This window comes from Cyprinodon tularosa, unplaced genomic scaffold (genome assembly GCF_016077235.1).
Source record: "Cyprinodon tularosa strain WSP-4 unplaced genomic scaffold, ASM1607723v1 ctg181, whole genome shotgun sequence".
NCBI lineage: Eukaryota > Metazoa > Chordata > Actinopteri > Cyprinodontiformes > Cyprinodontidae > Cyprinodon > Cyprinodon tularosa.
Genome location: NW_024038614.1, coordinates 1,629,365 through 1,648,443, shown reverse-complemented (window position 1 = coordinate 1,648,443; position 19,079 = coordinate 1,629,365). Strand labels below are relative to the sequence as shown.

Below are 19,079 nucleotides of genomic sequence, written 5' to 3'. Positions count from 1 at the left end.
CTCACCAAAACCTTGAAAAAGCTGGCACTGATGACTGGTTGAAGGCCAGTTAAATAGAGGCTGAAGCTTATTACGGCAGATGAATGGTAATGGGCGGAGCTAGGCAGATGAATGAAATGCGTTATCAGACCAGACATCGGCGCCAAGATCATGACAGTTATTACACAATTAGAATATCTATTTCATGAGAAATTTCTTTGCTAAGGATTTTTTCCAAACCTTTCTAAAGAAAGGCCTCTTGAAAAGCATTTCAATGTAACATGCCTTGTATTTGTGCAAAACTTAGTCTGTTCATAATTTTAATTAATTATTACATCAGTGCTGTTTGGTGGCTGCGCTGCGGAATTAGGGAAGTGCAGGTTGCTTCAATAGCAGATTTGACCTCATTGGCATTACTGTTGCATCACACAAGCACATTAGTTGACTGGACATTAAACCGGGAATTAGTACTTATAACAATATGGGCAGGCGGTGTGTCTGCTGAAAAAGAAATCAACACCCAGAATGGTTGAGAACAAAGAGAACTAGAGGGTACTACAAAAGGTATTGGTTGGACATCTACATTTACTTTAGACCAACACCAGCTCATGACTTGGTTCTCAAATCTCCATGGACTGGTGAAACTTCACACTGGACCTCAAGCAAAAGGGATTCAGTGCTTCTGAAATCTTCTTGTCTAGATCATTGGCCCTTGCTTTCTAATTAAACCAATTTGAATGAAGGTCTTTTGTCCCTTCACCAGCAGACAAAGTCATGCTTTGTGAAGTTCTCCTATATTCATTTTACTTTTAAATCTAGATTTGTATTACCATTATCTGAGAATCATAAGATTAATCAAAACTAAAAAAAAAAAAAAAAAAAAAAAAAAACTGCCAGGACCAGTAGCACAGGATCTACATTTATACTTAAGGCCAAACTGAATGGATCAGTTTTGGAGTAATGAACTTAAAAGAGCTACAGTACACTGATTTTGATAATAATGAGCTACAAGCACAGGCCCAGGCTTAATTTCGTCAGCTTTTTAAATTTAGTCTTAGTCATATTTAGTCATTGCTTTCCTAATTTAGTCTTAGTCTAAATGATGAAAATCAATTTTATTCTTAGTCAGATTTTTGTAATTTTAGTCAACACTGTAAATAATAGAACTTCACACACTGCTTCTCTTTTTAACATATATATCACATTGTACAGAATACAACTTCTCCACACACTGCTTCTCTTTTTAACATATATATCACGTACAGAATACAACTTCTCCACACACTGGTTCTCTTTTTCTCTATTTTATTTATATAACACTGTGCATAATAGAACTTCTCCATACGCACACTGATTCTCTTTTTAACATATATAACTCTGTACACATTGAACCTTTTGTTAGCTTGTTTCATCATATTCACAAGTCTTCATCCTCAATGGTCCTTGCAGGCAGGCCAGAATGCCCAATCCACTTTGCCATTGAGTTCTTAAGGGCTTTCTGCTCTTTGGCGTCAGGTTTGTAAGATGGGGGTGCTCCCAACATCTCTCGAACAGACTTCCTGTCCTTTCCCAACGTCTGATTTGGCTGTGCTGTCAGCCATTATCATGCAGGTTGTTCTGTTGTCCTTCGTGTTGTAAATGAAATGGCTGCATACATCCAGGCGTTGTTTTCCCCCAGCTCCTCCAACAAACAGAACACCGGTATCCGAGCCCGACACCTCGAAGTTGAGCTAGCAATGCTTAACTACCAGTGGTTCATTTTCTTTCAGAAATTTTTCCAGATGTTGATGTGTTTTAATTAGTTTAAACTGGAGTCTAAACTTTTGTTTGAAGAGGGGATCACAGGATTCGGATTGTTCTGTAGTGGTTCTCTAGTTCGGTTGGCAGCATGGTGCTGCGCCCGGGGGTGAAGGCTGGCGGTCAGTGTTGGAGTCCTTTGTGCAGTAGCAGGCTGTGCTCTGCTGCTGTGTCTGGATGGGGAAAGTGGTCCCTCAGTAATCTGACCGCAGCGAGCAGTCCAAGCATGGATCCTATTTTCTCTATGTCCGGTTGGGAAACATTGCCCTTCAGATATGTTTATTACCTGGTTTGGCTCATGGCTCCGGGCAAGTGGGTTTCGAGCCGTGGGTCTCCACCTGCGCTAACTGACCGTTATCCTTTGCTGTTTTTGTTGTCCTGGAGCCTGGACCATAATGATATGGAAATCCGTCTGGTGCCGTGGCTATACTAAACTGTGTAACTAGGTAGGGTTCTTTGTTTTATGAAATAAAATATTTCATGAAAAACAAAATGATTCTTTGAATCAGCTTTGTTGCCATCAGGCACTTTATTAAAGCCATACATCAGAGAAAACAAGCCGTTGCAACTTTGATATATTGAATCCAACTGTTGCTGTAAGAGCAGGATTGATGATAAAAGAATCTGTCATGAAGTGATCCAAAAACATAGTTTGCTGTATCAGCTTGGGCGCTACAGATTATCGGGTTGAGTTTTGTCTAATCTATTTAATTTCTGGATTGAAATTTGACACAAAACCGGGTCCTTTGGATAATTAAACATTCCTTTACAATTGGCAACAGTACAATAGACTGCTCTGATCTTTATATTGGAGAAACCAAACAACCTCTCCACAGACGCATGGCCCAACACAGAAGAGCGGCCTCCTCTGGACAAGACTCCGCAGTACATCTACACCTTGTGGACAAAGAACATTCTTTTGAGGACCAGAATGTTCATATTTTGTAAAGAAAATAGGTGGTTTGAGAGGGGCGTGAAGGAAGCCATCTATGTTAAGAGAGAAAAAACAACTTTAAACAAAGGTGGTGGACTCAGATTCCAGCTTCCAAAAACGTACAATTCAGTTATGGAGATGATTCCAGATATCACCACACCCCCCACATCATCACAGAGGAACAAAGTACCTCCTCTCTTCAGCCAGGGGTGAACAATCCCTCCTTTAACGAACCACCATTCACAATCATAGATAGGTTCCAGGTATTACAGGAGACAATCCCCCCTTTAACGATAATCCCCCCTTCAACGACCAACCTTCAGAATCATAGACATGTTTCAGACAATACAGGCTAACAATGGAACCAAACGACCCGCTCGTCTGTTTCAATTTGCATGCGTCCAAGCAATACAAGGCCATGTCTATATAAAGCCTCAACTCACTGCGTATCCGGACATTTGAATTAAGAAAGCTTCCTGGAGGGGAAGCGAAACATCTTCAAACCTTGGAAACCAAGTCCAGTGGATTGTTTTTAAACTTTTATGGAAGTACAATAGACAATTGTAATGACACTCTAACGATCCTTTCAGAGTGCTTAAAGGAATAGTACACCCAAAACATGATTAGCCTTCATTTTCTACTCACCCCCATGCTGAACAACACTCTGGAGTACTTTTTTGATATCTCAAATGCATCTGGAGATCTGGGAGGCTTCTTGCTGTCTGCTGACATTTAAATAATGGAGGTCTATGGTGCCCGAGACAGAAAGGTCCATAAAAGTCCACAAAAAACATGTCAATATTCCTCCATACTGCTCGTCCAATGTATTCCAGGTGTCCTGAGTGGGTAGCAACCAGAATTTACTCGAAACGAATTCATTTAGAATGTTTTTAGAGCATAAACAGTAGTGTATAGGATTTCCTGAAAGCGCGCACCTGCGCGATCACGACGCTACGGAAGCCGGCAGACCAAACCAGATGAAAGTGCGCATTCAGCGTCTGCTCTGCCAATAATGCAAGCGTAGAAGAAGAAATGTGCTGTTTACCTGTGCAAAGAAAGAAACAACGAAAGAAAAATGTCTGAGGACTTCAGTGTTGAGGAAGAGCATGAGTTCTTTGCCGAGCTGAATGCGCTGGTTTGGTCTGCCGGCTTCCGTAGCGTCGTGAACGCGCATGTGCGCGCTTTCAGGAAATCCTATACACTACTGTTTATGCTCTAAAAACATTCTAAATGACTTCGTTTCGACTAAATTCTGGATGCTACCCACTCAGGACACTTGAAATACATTGGACGAGCAGTATGGGGGAATATTGACATGTTTTTTGTCAGCAGACAGCAAGAAGCCTCCCAGATCTCCAGATGCATTTGAGATATCAAAAAAGTACTCCAGAGTGTTGTTCAGCATGGGGGTGAGTAGAAAATGAAGGCTAATCATGTTTTGGGTGTACTATTCCTTTAACAATGGGTGAAGTAGTGTTTCTATACACCCACCTGAGGACGTTTGACTACACTGACACAGCTGCGTTTCGTCACGTGACTGCTCTCAGATTGCTAGAGGTGCCCAGCATACTATAAAATTCTGGGACCTTTTTTAACCACAATTTAGACCAGCCATATAGAGAAAAGAAAGGATAATCTCCCATCTGACACAATAAAACTTCTCTAGACACCTTTCTATTTGACATTTATAGGGGGAAATATGAGATTCTATTGTGTAGGATTGTGGCTTACATTACCAAATGAACTTGAACTAGTTCATTTAAAGGTTTGTGAACAATGAATAGGAGCTAGTTCATTTTCCTCTGTCTGAACTAAAATTTGAGCATGCTCTTTTTTTAATGAACTGGCACAACATTGTACATACATATATATTTATATATTTTTTACACACACTTTGCTTTTTATTTTACAAAAATAGAAGTCCAAGGTAAAAAAAATAAGGTCAGTATCATTAGTAAATGAATTATTACGTATTTAAAAGTAATACTGACCGGCAAGTGGTAAGAGTAAGCAGTTAAGGGAGGTCAACATTTGTTGTTGGTTTGCATTAAACCTGAGTTACACCCTTCACTGCTTAATTAAGTGAGCAGACCTCAACGCTGATCTCTATCCAGGCGCGGATTCAGGCGGGGGCGCGGGGGGCGCGCGCACCCCCCTTTGGCATATGGCAAGCCGATTGGGCCAATAATCGTCCGTACAATAACGCGCAGTTCCAACCCGTATTTTACGCGGTGACGTAAAAAACGCGCACCCGCATAAAATACGGGTTGGAACTGCGCGTTAATGTACGGACGATTATTGGCCCAATCGGCTTGCCATACCACAATAGCGTTGTTGCGAGCACGAGGACACCTGGAAGATTTAAAGGAATAGTACACCCAAAACATGATTAGCCTTCATTTTCTACTCACCCCCATGCTGAACAACACTCTGGAGTACTTTTTTGATATCTCAAATGCATCTGGAGATCTGGGAGGCTTCTTGCTGTCTGCTGACATTCAAATAATGGAGGTCTATGGTGACCGAGACAGAAAGGTCCATAAAAGTCCACCAAAACGTGTCAATATTACTCCATACTGCTCGTCCAATGTAATCCAAGTGTCCTGAGTGGGTAGCATCCAGAATTTACTCGAAACGAAGTCATTTAGAACGTTTTAGAGCCTAAACAGTAGTGTATAGGATTTCCTAATAGCGCCCCCATGCGCGCTCACGATTCTACGGAAGCCGGCAGACCAAACCGGAAGAAAGTGCGCATTCAGCGTCTGCTCTGCCGATAATGCAAGCGTAGAAGAAGAAATGTGCTGTTTACCTGTGCAAAGAAAGAAACAACGAAAGAAAAATGTCTGAGGACTTCAGTGTTGAGGAAGAGCATGAGTTCTTTGCTGAGCTGAATGCGCTGGTTTGGTCTGCCGGCTTCCGTAGAATCGTGAGCGCGCATGGGGGCGCTATTAGGAAATCCTATACACTACTGTTTAGGCTCTAAAACGTTCTAAATGACTTCGTTTCGAGTAAATTCTGGACGCTACCCACTCAGGACACTTGGAATACATTGGACGAGCAGTATGGAGGAATATTGACACGTTTTTGTGGACTTTTATGGACCTTTCTGTCTCGGGCGCCATGGACCTCCATTATTTGAATGTCAGCAGACAGCAAGAAGCCTCCCAGATCTCCAGATGCATTTGAGATATCAAAAAAGTACTCCAGAGTTTTGTTCAGCATGGGGGTGAGTAGAAAATGAAGGCTAATCATGTTTTGGGTGTACTATTCCTTTAAGGCCAAACAAGAAAGCCAGACAACCATCTCTTTTAAGATTCTGGTCCAATCCAACAAAAGGGTAAGTAGAAACCAACTTTATCACTTTATTTTCTAAAGGCTTATATCTATAATCTAAATAACACAGATTGAAATGTTTATATCTTGTTTTCTATTCTTCAGTGGACCTGGCACAACTACAGAAAATGACCACAGCGTTGATGAACGTTCAGATATTGGAGACACACAGATAAAAGGTATGATGATTGCTAGAAAATGTTGATAATGAGAAAACATTATCAACATTGTTGATTGTTGATAAACAAGTTGTTTAAAGTTGCAAAGTAATGCAATTGTAGGAATACTTTATCCAGTAACGGGAAAGTTATGTAAATTGCAGCGTTTGATAAGTAATAAAAAGAGTGTACAATTAACAAAAATAAGCAACATTAGTTGCCATTGACATGCATACAATAGTTATTTTGTAGTATGTATTTTTGGGTCTAAACCTGTACCACATGTGTTGTACTGTTAAAAATAAGAATGGTATCCTTTATGAAAACATTACTAACTTTTATCAATTGGTAAGGATCCAAATCAATGAATGCTCTAAGCACATGCTTGGAGTCTAAGGGAGTCTTGTTAACATTGTGATATGATAACTACAAATCTGGTGTTATTTGTTTTCAGTGCATTTAATATTTTACAATAAAAATACAATTTACTTTTAAGTAAATTCAGTTTTGTGCACCTGGTGATATGTGTTCAGTGAATTTAATAATTTACGATAAAACCACAACATTAAATTGTTTTGTGGCTCCTCCTGAGATTACAAGGTTCACCTGATCACAAAAATTATTTTCTTTTCTAGATGAACAACAAGGACCATGTTTCGATGTAGACAACTGAAGAGCCGGCGCTCAACCAAGCGGATTTGCCCCAAACAACTTATGACATAGGTTAGTAATAGTTGTATTTTTTTCAATGTCAAAACATCTAATTTTGTTTTACATGATTGACTTTTTTGCTTAATCTTGAAATCTTACATTTTATAATAATTATTTCATAATAAAGCAAGACTATACAAAATCTTCATGTAGGCAGATTTACAACTCCACCAGCACCCATGTAAAATTGACAATGTAAATATCAATCTTATTACAGATATATCAAAGGCCAAGGACCGGATTAGTGAAATGGACGACTCTGGAAAATTCCAGCTTCTTCAGACCAGAAAACCCAAATCTTTCAATTTTCCTGCCAGAGAATTTAAAGACAACCGAAGAGCCAGTGGGGTGACCAAAAGAACATGCCAGAGGGACTGGCTGGACAAGTATGACCTTTTTATCATTTTTACATTATATAAAGATGATCTACCGTAAGGATCAACATTCAGGCAGGAAGTGAAGTTGTGGCACACAAAGTGGTCATCATCAGTGGAAAAACCCAGCTCTCTCCCTGAAATTCTAAAGATAACAAATATGAAGTGCTACCCAAACATTTATATGATTCTTCACCTTCTGTCAGTCATGCCTGTTACCAGTGCTTCTGTGGAACGTACTAACTCGGGTCTTAAAGCAGTGAAAACTTTGCTGAGGTCAACAATTGGACAGGAAAGGTTTGTGGCTTTGCTACTTTTGTATGTGCACAAGGACATTCAGTTAGACATCAACAAAATCATAGACATATTTGCCCAGAAGCATCCAGAAGGTTGACATTTGTAAACCCATTATCATCATCATAAAGTTTGTAGTAGAGAACAATATTCTTTGTCTGGTTTAACTTTGTTTTTTTTGTTTTTTAACAGTTTATCTTGTTAAAATATATTCAAAACTCCTTTGTCTTACTTGAACCATACTTGAACCCAAGTCCTTGTTTATTTATTTATTTTTATTTAATGTTCTGTGTAAATATCATTTCTGGAAATAAAGAAACTCCTTGTTTGATTAATTGTTGATAAGGATCTTTTTTTTTTCTTCAAACTACCTTTTAACCTTGTGCATGCTTTAAAAACCGAGAGATCCTTTTTAAATTACAATAATGTAATCATGCTAATTCTACTTATGTTCATCCATTAAAATTATCAATTATAAACCCTTGGATGAATAATTAGGGTAGCGTGAAAGAGTGAAGATGGTATTCTTTGGTCTTTTAGCCTCACATAGTCTTGACCTGTGACCCTTGACCCCATGACCTTTAGGTGCGCACCCCCCTTTGAAAAATCCTGGATCCGCCCCTGCTATCTGAGCCGTGTTGAGGTGGATGTTTGGGGCAGGAGGGCTGTGATGTGGCTGTTTGTGTCTGATCTGATTATGGAAAACAGGCTCTGGCGCTGCTCCCAGAGAACGGCGGGTCTGTGGCATCTCTGTGAAAAGTATCCCTGTTGTGCCAGCTTCTGTCACAGGATGCCTGTGGATAAAGACCAGCCTTTGCAGAATGCCAAGAGGGAGTGTGTGAACAGGGCAGGAATGAGAAGAGAGGAAAAATTCTGCAGTATTCACACTTTGACAGATTTCTTCATTATTATTCCTGTTCGTAAGCTAGCGGCGGTTAAAAGTCACGGCATGGCTATTTCACAAATTTTTTCCCCTTTAATAAGGTACAATTAGAGTCTGTTAATGTTTCGCTTGAGAATTTAAGAATTACATTTTAGAGAAGCTCTGTATAAGTAGTTACTCTTTATTTTCTGGATCTTGTCATAGAAGTTGTTTAATGCTGACTTATTTTCTTGTCTCCCATGATATTTGATTTAAAATATTGAGCATTTGTTGTTTTCTTGTTGCGTTAACAAATATCTGAGAAGCCTTCCATATCTGTAGCACAGCACTTTTAAGATTTAAGCATTTTCCAGCAGAAGCTATCAGCGTGTCCCTTAAGTGAAAGCTGATGAATTCAAGAGCTTGAGAAGAAATAGCTTTTAGTCTTAGGCCAATCCAAAACAATCCCTCCCCTTGAGAAGTAATTATGTACCTACTTATCTAGCAAAGCATCAGTAGCATTATTTCAGGTTTTACAGTTCCCCTGGAGAAAGGACGTTTTTGTATATATTGGAGCTGAGTAAAATCAATTATTCATTCAGGACTACTATTCCGACTATTGCTAAAGTAGCTCTGAGATTTAAGGACAAGTATGTGTGTCTAATATGTATTCTGTTTTTATAACGCTCATGTCTGTGATGCCCACTCTCAGCAGCTCTAAGAAGAAGGAAGAGGAATTCTATTAATAAAGAGGCTTTAGAACAAATCTGATACTTAATGAAAAAATATTGTAAGTTGCAATCCTTACCACATTGACTAAAAAAGAAAAAGAAGTTCAATAACTTTTAATCAGTTTGAATTGACATCAAAACCTTGCTGCATCCACATTTCTACAGCAGAAACTTGCCTTAATGTTATGATCTGGTGTAACAGAGTCAGTTTTGCAGGCTGCTTTGCTCACACACAACTTTTCAAATCTGCCCCAACATGAGGAGAAGGAGTTTCACAATATCAAGCCCCCCCCAACTTCAGTAGTAAACATTATTTTGAAACACTTAAATTTTAGTCTCTCTAAACCAGGGCATGTCTACAAAACTAATGGATATTTACTGTGGTTCTTATGTTGCTTTTGGAGCCATGGCTTCTTCCTTCCTGAGTGGCCATTTAGCCCAGTATTTAGAGGTACAGTATTTAGTTTACTATGGATGATTAATCTCACTTATATTGCTCTCAACAAACATCATCTTCTCTGTGATTTTATTTGTATTTTTTTATGTGTTCAGTTGTTGATTATTTTCCTCCAAACAAAAATCTCTGGGATTCTGTCTTCCTTCCAGAGCAATTTGAATTTGAGGCAATCTCCTTCTGTTGTTACAGCAAGTGAATACAGCTCTTACAGCCATATAACAATATTTGACCCAGAAGTAAACCAAACAAGTAGATCACAATGATATTCCCTTACCTCTTTTCTTCCCCGTGTCACTTAAAGGTATAATAGAGAATTTTCGCGAATTTATGAAAAGACCCGCCCTCTCCACTTAAAAAGAAAAAAATATATACACATGCACAACCCTGTACCTGCTCCCGAGAGGGAACGCCTATTAAACGCATGTAAGAGCATGCACAAGCCCATTTCTTCATGCTAACGCTCTGTTTAAAAGCTGCTGTTTTCATCGGTCATGCTTCCAAAAGAGAAAGACGAGCTTCAATGTCTTTCTGGAACAGAAGCTCACCACACATATACACCTAAAAGTGTTGTTTGCATCGCTCACAAGCTTACTTTCCAAAAGAAAATTAGCAACTTTTCCATTATGTCAGACTCACCACCAGTAAGTGAAAATGGGGACGAACATTTAGGACGGCCTTATGTAAATATATCACAAGAATGATTGACAGTTTGGAGGATTACTTATTTTGATGATCCACCTGGAAAAGAACTATACCTTTAAGAAAGCAATAGGTTTGAGGCATTATCTAGAGTTGCTTCCACTGCAGTTAAATGCAAAGGTGGAGAAAGTAAAATCCTTCCCAAGTTTCCTGTATTATGTACACTTAACAAGATGATTAGCCTCTGTAGTTGTTGTGAAGTTGAAAATGCAAATGGTGGAAACGTATTTTTATAAAGGCTGTTTACTCTCTGGACCTCTATTCTTAACTTTTGCTTGGATCATATTGGGAGTACCGGTACTTTATTTTACAGTAATCTATTCCTTGTGGTTATCTAGGGTTAATTTTATTTTAGGTCAAAAAGCTCACAAAGCATATTTATCTGAGATTCTAAATAGTTTAACTTCTTCTCTTGAGTTTATGGAAAGTCAAAAAGCACTCAATCTCTATCTTGACATTTATCGTATAGAAATAACTTTGGTCAGCCTAAATCATTTAATATTCAGCAGTGAATAAGAGAATGCTGCTACTTATTCAGTTTATGGAAATACCCACTTTAAAAAACATAGCGAATTATTTTATTTGGAAGTTATACCATTAATTATTATTTTCCTCTATATGAATATTTATATTGCATTATAATGTTGTATGTTATTATTTTAAGTTTAATGAACACTTTTAGGACTTTAATAAAAACTTTTCTTTTGTCTGGAAATTCTGAAATAGAGCTTTTTTGGATAATAAAGTTTTCCCAATGATCATTAAAGTGCACTATAGCTAGGGTTGCCTTTTTTCAGATTCTTTCTTTTATGCTTAAAAATTATGCTAGGATCTCATCAATTTCACCTAAACAAAGTGAATATCCAATATCATATCATATCAATGAGAGTGTCATGATTTTGGGTAGGCTTTTGTTCATTAACCTGCTGTAGATGGATAGAAAGTGTTGTGGGACGTTGGAATTAACATGCAGAGAGTGTTTACTTTTCTGAGCTGAGAGCTTCTCCAGATCACTAAAAGTGGATGGCAAGCAGTAACATTCCATGCCCCTCAGATGCCCTATTTTATTTAATGTTCTTTCTTCCTTCAAACAGCTATTTCCTTTCCATGTTTATCTGTTTTGATGTCAAGTTTAAGGATAGAGTATTCTTTACAGAAATATATATTTGATGAATATATTTAAAATCTTGCAGATACTTAACTAAATCTGAGATTCCAGATACTGTAGGTAAATCTCAATCACATATTAACCCTTTAACTTCCTTGTCAACCTTCAACCTGTATTTAACTGAGAATATGGTCAACCATTTGGCTGACCAAACAGTTAAACCATTTCTTCTAAATTACTATTTTAAAGAACCACATGTAAATTCAAAGAAATTAGAGTGGATAGAGTGAAATAGAGATGTACACCGGAAGGCTGAGAGTGAGACTTTTAAAGGACCTTTATCTAGCAAAGGCGTTATAAAATCCAACAAGACTAGGTGAGCAGAAATAAAGAAAGGCAATTTGTTATTAGTGAGGCTTCTGCCACTGTTCAGCAAAACTTCTTAATGTAAATACGTATTTGTGTATCTTGGTCTATCCCATCATGATTGTAAAAAATTATAGACTACAAACACTAAGGAAAGCCATTTAAAGCCATCTCCGGGTTGGTTATTGTATGTACGCCTCAACAGCAAGCATGGTGGCCATGAGCTGAGATGGATTTTCCTGTCTGGGGAAACGTTTATTGATTTGAAGACGTAGAAGAAAGGGAAACCAATTTGTGGGACAAATGTCCTGACAGCTGGAGGGACCTTACAACCTATTTAGCAACAAAGGATCCCCTACTCTTCACCCAGCAGATACATGACTGCCAACTGGGATAGATCTTCTATCACCTGGCCAAATTCCTGCCCCAACAAATGAGGGTAGATTACAAACTTACTGAGCACCACCAGAAACCATTAAAATTGACTATCTTCTCTGTATTTACCGAGTACGTCACCTCTTAACTCTATTTGTGTTAAAAAAATATGTTGGTTTTTTTCACTCTTTATGGAGTGGCCATAATGTTTATTGTTTCACATTTATAAACAGTCAACTTAAATGTTTTTTCTTTGTGCAGTCCTCTTTTCCATTTTATCCTACAAACTTTTGATAAGATCTCAGTAATTTCACTTGTTTCTTTACTTTAATTCAATTCTGTCTATTTATATAGATATATATCTGTATATATGTCATGGGAAAAAAGTATTCAACTATTCATCCTGGTTAAATAAACGTAGATCGATGGATTTCACAGTCGGCACATTTATTAATATCTTTGCAAAGAGAGAACAGTCAACATACAGCCGTAATGGCACAGCATTCTGCCCTGTTCTGATCTAGGCAGCATTCGTTCCCCCTTACTTACAACAGTGGAAAAGAAGTCAGAGTCAAAACAAATTACAGACACTTTGGTTAAACAGTAACATGTTATGAATAAACCTTGAGAAAGAATCTGATTTGTTATGGGAAGAAGCTATGTCTGGTCGACAAACAACATCCTGCAGAGGATGGTGTGGCCTTGAAAGTGAAACAGACTGAGTGAAAAGTTTATAGTGAGTAAATAGGATAAATTAATATATAATAGAAGAAATAAAAATGTTCCGACAACAAATGTCATCTCACGGTGCTTTGTTAATCAAAAGCTACTTCCTGTTCTACTATTAGTAACTCCAGGAAGATCTTGCAGACCTATAGTCAGGGGGCAAATAGATCTGTAAACAATCAGATCTGTAAACTGATGGAGCTCAATTATTAAGGGGTTAATCCGAAAAATTGATAATTTAACCATTTTTTTTATTATTTTAGCAGGGAGTAAACTAGAAAAATTGAAGAATTTGTTAAATATACAGCAAAGTCTTTTATTTCTAATCTAATCATTTTGGGTATGCTAAAGGTTTTTAGTATTTCTGGTTTTCCTTATTGTAAAGCATGAGAGTAATCGGAGGAAATCCACAAACTACTGTTTAATTCCCTAGTTATTCCATTCCATGCTCAACTCATCATGTAAAGCCATTTTTATTTCATACTGCTGTATTCTTTATGCCAGGCTTTGTCTATCTATGTATTTATCACAATTCTCATTCTATATAAAGCTATAGGGATCATCAAGATGTTTTTTCCGAAAGTAAGAGATACTTGCATGCCATTTTGGATCAACAGTGGTTTTCATGTTGGAAAATACACATTGTTATCATTTCTATTAATTTCAGGTGATATTCTTGAGGCCAGTCCATTAAACTGAATCTTTCAAAGGCTTAGATTTGATTTTAATGCATGTATAACTCTTGGATAATGATTTGTTTCTCTTTTAATTTTGGTATTTTGATGGTCTTGCTTTTCATGCAATGGCTCCCAGTTGATCCATGTTTTTCTATTACTGGACAATGTCTCCTACTGTGTTTCACTGGATGTTCAGTGCCTATAATAATAATAATAATAATAATAATAATAATAATGATAATACTGATAATAATAATAATAATAATAATAATAATAATAATAATAATAATAATAATAATAATAATAATAATAATAATAATAATAATAATAATAATAATTGAACTTTAGTGATCTCACATGGGAGAAATTTACCGCTGCATTTAACCCATCCCCTTGGGGAGCAGTGGGCTGCCATCATGGGGCGCCCAGGGAGCAGTTTGGGGTTACTGCCACATAAATGGCTGCAAGGGGAAATTTTGTCTATTTCTCTTGTTAAATGTAATGCGACTAAAAGATGGAGTCTGGCCAATTTGGATATTGCATGTTGTTAAATTACGATTATGTTGAAAACCCAATCAATTGCCTAGTGGTTTGTTTGGATAGCTTTTTCTATTAAGGAATAATTAATACTTTTATGTGTTTACTCATAATATATCTTTCTTGATGTATCTTTTTTATGGTCTAACATAATTGCATATTTTATGTAACAGAAGGAAAAAAAATACTGCTCTCTTTGGCAGAAAGGACAATGAATGCATGTGACAAAAGGATTGCAGTCAAAAGAAGAAACGTGCTCTAATGAGTTGCATAATGCTAATTGCCAACTTTTGTTTCAAAATCCTTGAAAATCTATGAGGAATGTATGTCATTCTACTCATGGCAAAACTCCATTGATACCTCCTGGGTCTCTGCTTTTAGCAGTTTAGTGAGGAAAAGCAGCTGAGGTGATTCCTGGCTCGCTCAAAATTGGCACTCGATTATTTCACCCAGCTGGCTCGAGAGGATCTGGAAATCATCCAACCAGAGCTGGAAACAGAAAGTGTACCCCTTCTTCAATTCCTCTCCCTGCTTCCCTAAAGTGGACCTAAATGGTCTGAAGAATGGAAATGGATGAATAACATAATGACTCCTCTAACCTTTGTGTCATCGACGACTTTATTTTGACCAGCATTTTGCACCAACTGCGAGCCAAAATGAACTTTGACAGTGTCACATTTGGTCAACTCATACGGCATACCCAACATGTGCAAAAATAATTATATATACACCTGCCTATGGTTCAAGTATCACAATTTGTTACAAAAACTAGAACTTTTTTTTTTCCATCCGTCATTGTCGCCATGCTTTAAGCCTATAACAATACAGTATAAAAGCTCAACTCAAAGGTAAGGACAGTAAAAGCAAAGATTAGAGATGATGACGCAGCATCGCAGAAGTTAAGACATGCTTGTTACTGTACAGGGGAACATTCCCACTCAACCGGAAAGAGATGCGAAACAAATTGCATTTCACAGCACACAATCTGGTCCAACTGCATTTTAAAGTGTTACAACAAAGACTGCTTAAAAAAAAAAATCAGTTTACAGGAGAATAAACACAAACACTCTGCAAATGATAATGAATGTGCTGACATGTCTCTTCAACAACCCAAGGCACTCAGGCTCTTACGTTGGCAATGAAGATATCAGAGTCTTTGCACAAAAATCACGCCAAGCGGGGTGGTTTTAGAGAAAGGAGAGTGATCAAGAAACAGTTTTGTGTTTTTCATGGTCTCCAAAAGCAAAGCTTTGCTTTTAAATAAGTCCACCTGCGTGTTTTCCACAGTGCAAATCCCTGGCAGTCAAGACAGGAAAGACTGCTGAAGAATTCATTAGTTTTCTTCAAGTTCTGTGACATCAGTTTTCAAAACCCTACATGACTTCCCTGCAGCACGCTTCAACCCGGCCTGTTATTTTTTTGCTCTTACAGAGCGACCCCTTCCTTTCAGAAGTGCCATCAGTAGCTTTTTCCAAATATAACCACATGTACAATCAAGCACTGCAGGATGCCAAGGTTGAACTCTTCAGTGACCTCCTCCCACACAAGATTCTAGTAAAAACCTATCAAATCTTCCACAAATAAAGTTTTGAAAAGACCTATAAAAATCCCAGAAGCTGTTCACTGAAAGAGTCTTATCCTGATCCTTTAAGTTGGCTGACACCGTGGCAAAAATGGCATTTGCAAATGTTTTCTTCGTTTACAGGTCAGTTCAGTTGAGCTGACGACAAGCTTCAAATGTCCATTTCGAGGCACCGCCATAAATATCCAGGCTCGTCTCCATCCATGCAAACACGTTGCCCACTTGAGCTTTGCTGCTGCAGGTGGCCAAATTATAAATCTCCCCCACGGACAGCTTCCGATCCCAGATGTGGAAATTGGCCAGGTCCCCAACAAAGGCTTGTGTGGCGTCGAATCCCCCACCATAGGTGTCCTGTGGAAAATCCATTTTAGTGAGGATGATCGAGATGTTTGGTGCACAGAAAAAGTAGCTAATCTCGTGACAAATAAAAATAAAAATATGTATCCTAAATGAATTTTGTTTCTGAATTGTTTTGCACCAGAATTCAAGCACAAGAATTATTATTTTGAATGATTAAGATTTTTGTCTGAGAACTAAAGAACACTAAATATTAAAAATGTGCTTCCTTGATATAATTTACAATTCATGCAAATTTAAGGAATTACAATAGGATTTTGGTTTATGCATGAAAGCATATGTAACATTTTTTTTTTCATTTTTTATGCATAAAAAGAGGCAATATGCATGCTGTAGGTTGCCTAATGCTCTAAAAGAATAAATATGAATTTTGATATATTGATTGTAAAGGGAGACATTTTTTAGGATTTGACCTGCAGTACAGTGCTGATATATGCAACATGTTCATAAACAAATAAACATCGGAAAATTAATATATTATTATTAATAGAATATTAACCATGTTGCTATGGGCATAAAGAAAAGAGATAATTGAAATCCCTTTTTAATTAGATCCATGACAACAACAGAGGAAAAGCAGGGAGGCAATAAATCCACACTGCTTCTTCCTTACCTGTTCTTGGCCAAGGATTAGTAATCCCTGGGGTTTGATTGGATGATACGGAGCCAGATTCTCTCCACTCCCTCTTTTGACACCATCCTGGTAAGCTTCCCAAACCCCATCCCGAGTAGTCCAGGTCACACAGATATGGTGCCACTTTCCGTCATTGATGAGAAAAGGCAGTTTTGCAACCTTCAAAGAGAGTCATGCATATCTCAGTATTACGTAAATTAAAGAATAAAAAAGTAATGAAATTAAAGAAATGGGAGGATAGTCTGTTTAACTATTTGCAAATTTTATATACTATTAAAACTAACTAAACAATGCTAGTTATAATACTACATGATCCACTAGTACAAGGAGTAAATCTTTAAATCAATCGAGAGCAAGTGATGGTGTTTCCATTTAGACATACCTTGTCATTGATCAGTATCTCCATCGGGTTATTTCCCCACTCTATGAGGACCAACTCGTTGGCCTGACCTGGGACTGCATAGGAGAAAGGTGTTCCTACTCCAGGTGATGCATTGGACTTTAGCCACATGCAAACAGTCAGGGCGTACATTTCAGGCAAGCTTTTCTTCACTTTTGCATACATGTAGTTGGTCCTCAGAGGGAATGTGAGCTGAAATTTATCCAAAGGCCTGTTTTCTCTCTGACCTAGGGGTGTCAAAAACACATGTAATTTATTTTCTTTTTACATACCACCATTTGATAAATCTTGATAAACATGTATATATCTCTCCATTCGCACACAACCTCAGGATTTGGAATTACACGTTACACAACATATCCACATATGAGGCTAAAGCTCTAGATTTGCTTTAATCTCGTTGCACGATAAATCCATCACTAGAGTAGAGATGTTGGTAACTAAAAGTTGTCTCTACATGCAATCATGCGTGCCTGGCATCATATGCGTCTCACAGAGATAATAAGTCAGAGTATTAATTCAAGAATGGAAATGGTGGCGACAGACTGACTGGAAAGGTTTCATCTGCTGAAAGTGGAGCAGGATGCTGCAGGATGTACAGAGGTTCAGTTGTAACTGCAAGATTTAATCAGCTGCAGTCTTTTTTAAATGCATGATAATTAGATTTAGATTAGGAAGATTAGATAATTTAATATATGGAATATGAGATAAATATTAAACTACCCCGAAATTAAAATTAATAAATTAGTATGGAGAATATATTTCTCTCATTACACTTACCTTTTTCTAGATCTGTGATCCTTTGGTGTAGAGAGGTGAGTGTGGACTCTACTCTCCCACGCTGCTCAGTCTCATTCCTGAGACCAGGCTTTCCTTCTTCGATGCTGTTTACCCGGGACAACACCTGCTTCTCCAAATCATCGATTTTACTTTGAAGCAGGTCCTTCAGGCTGTTGTTCTGCACCGAGTTGTTGCTCCTGCTGAATTGCTGTGAGAGAGTGACACCTTATTAAGTTTAATCCTAAGATATTCAGTTGTTTAGAAGAAAACCTTTATCTGTATAATGTATAAAGTGGTTTGTTGGAATGATTTCTAGGATATGTGATGGGAAATGAGCTTTGCGCACGGTTAAGGCGCTGAACACTTATCCAGAATCCTACCTCTAGATTCTCTAATCTCTGCTTCAGTGACTGTAAAGTCTGAGAGAGCTGCGTCAAAGTCTCCGCGGGGCCTCTAGAGACGTCCCCCATTGTGTTTTTGGTCCCCGCTTCTTTCCTTCTGCCCCCGGGCCGCGCGTCCCCGGGCTCCACGCCGCCGCTCTGACTCTCGCACCTGGCCAACTTCGAGGTCAGCTCCCGTATTGTCTCCTTTTGGTTGATGATCGTCTCCTTCTGCTGCAGCACGGTCTCCCGCAGCTGCATCACGGTCGTTTTCAAGTCCTCCCCCGGTACACTGTTCTGTAGTGTGGCCGCGCAAATGTCCACATCCTTAGGCACGGATGTGCATATGAACTGTGTCTGTCCAACAAAGTCTTGGGATAAACTCTCCAGAAACACGCAGGAGAAAAGAAAAAGTCTCCAGGAGAACCCGCTCCTCGTCGACCACATCCTGCCGTAGTGTGCGCGCGGTTTTGTTTTAGTTGATGATCCGCAGTGAGTGTTCTCTTGATGTGGTACTCCGCCTGTATGAGCGCAGCCGCTTTTATACGCGGAGCGTCCGGTCGGTTCTGCGCAGAGAAGCTTCACTGCATCATAACCTGGGGGGGTGGCGGGAAGTGCGCTGCCCCGTTTGGAAAGAGAGAGAGGAAAAACAGAGGGCTAGGATTCGAGGGATGAAACCCATTTCCTTTCATAGAGCTACATTTTAAATCTTTTATCACTTAGACTGTTTGTCATTTCCCGGCTGTGTATTATTAATCTGACAAAAACGCAGATGTGTTGGAAGGAAGGACGGCGCACATTTTTGTGGCTCTGGGCCAATAGAAGCCC

The 19,079-nt window shown here is 38.4% G+C and overlaps 1 protein-coding gene across 1 annotated transcript; it reads right to left on the bottom strand.

The window, feature by feature from the left end:
• Positions 1-14,713: 14,713 nt before the first annotated feature.
• nptx1l (neuronal pentraxin 1 like) lies at positions 14,714-18,822 on the bottom strand. The gene is made up of 5 exons (XM_038282323.1): positions 18,252-18,822; positions 17,872-18,079; positions 17,074-17,318; positions 16,671-16,850; positions 14,714-16,051 (listed from the first exon to the last, which is right to left on the bottom strand). Exons 1-5 carry the CDS (start codon positions 18,696-18,698, stop codon positions 15,830-15,832), a joined length of 1,302 nt encoding a protein of 433 aa, XP_038138251.1. The 5' UTR covers positions 18,699-18,822; the 3' UTR covers positions 14,714-15,829.
• Between the last annotated feature and the right edge of the window lie 257 nt (positions 18,823-19,079).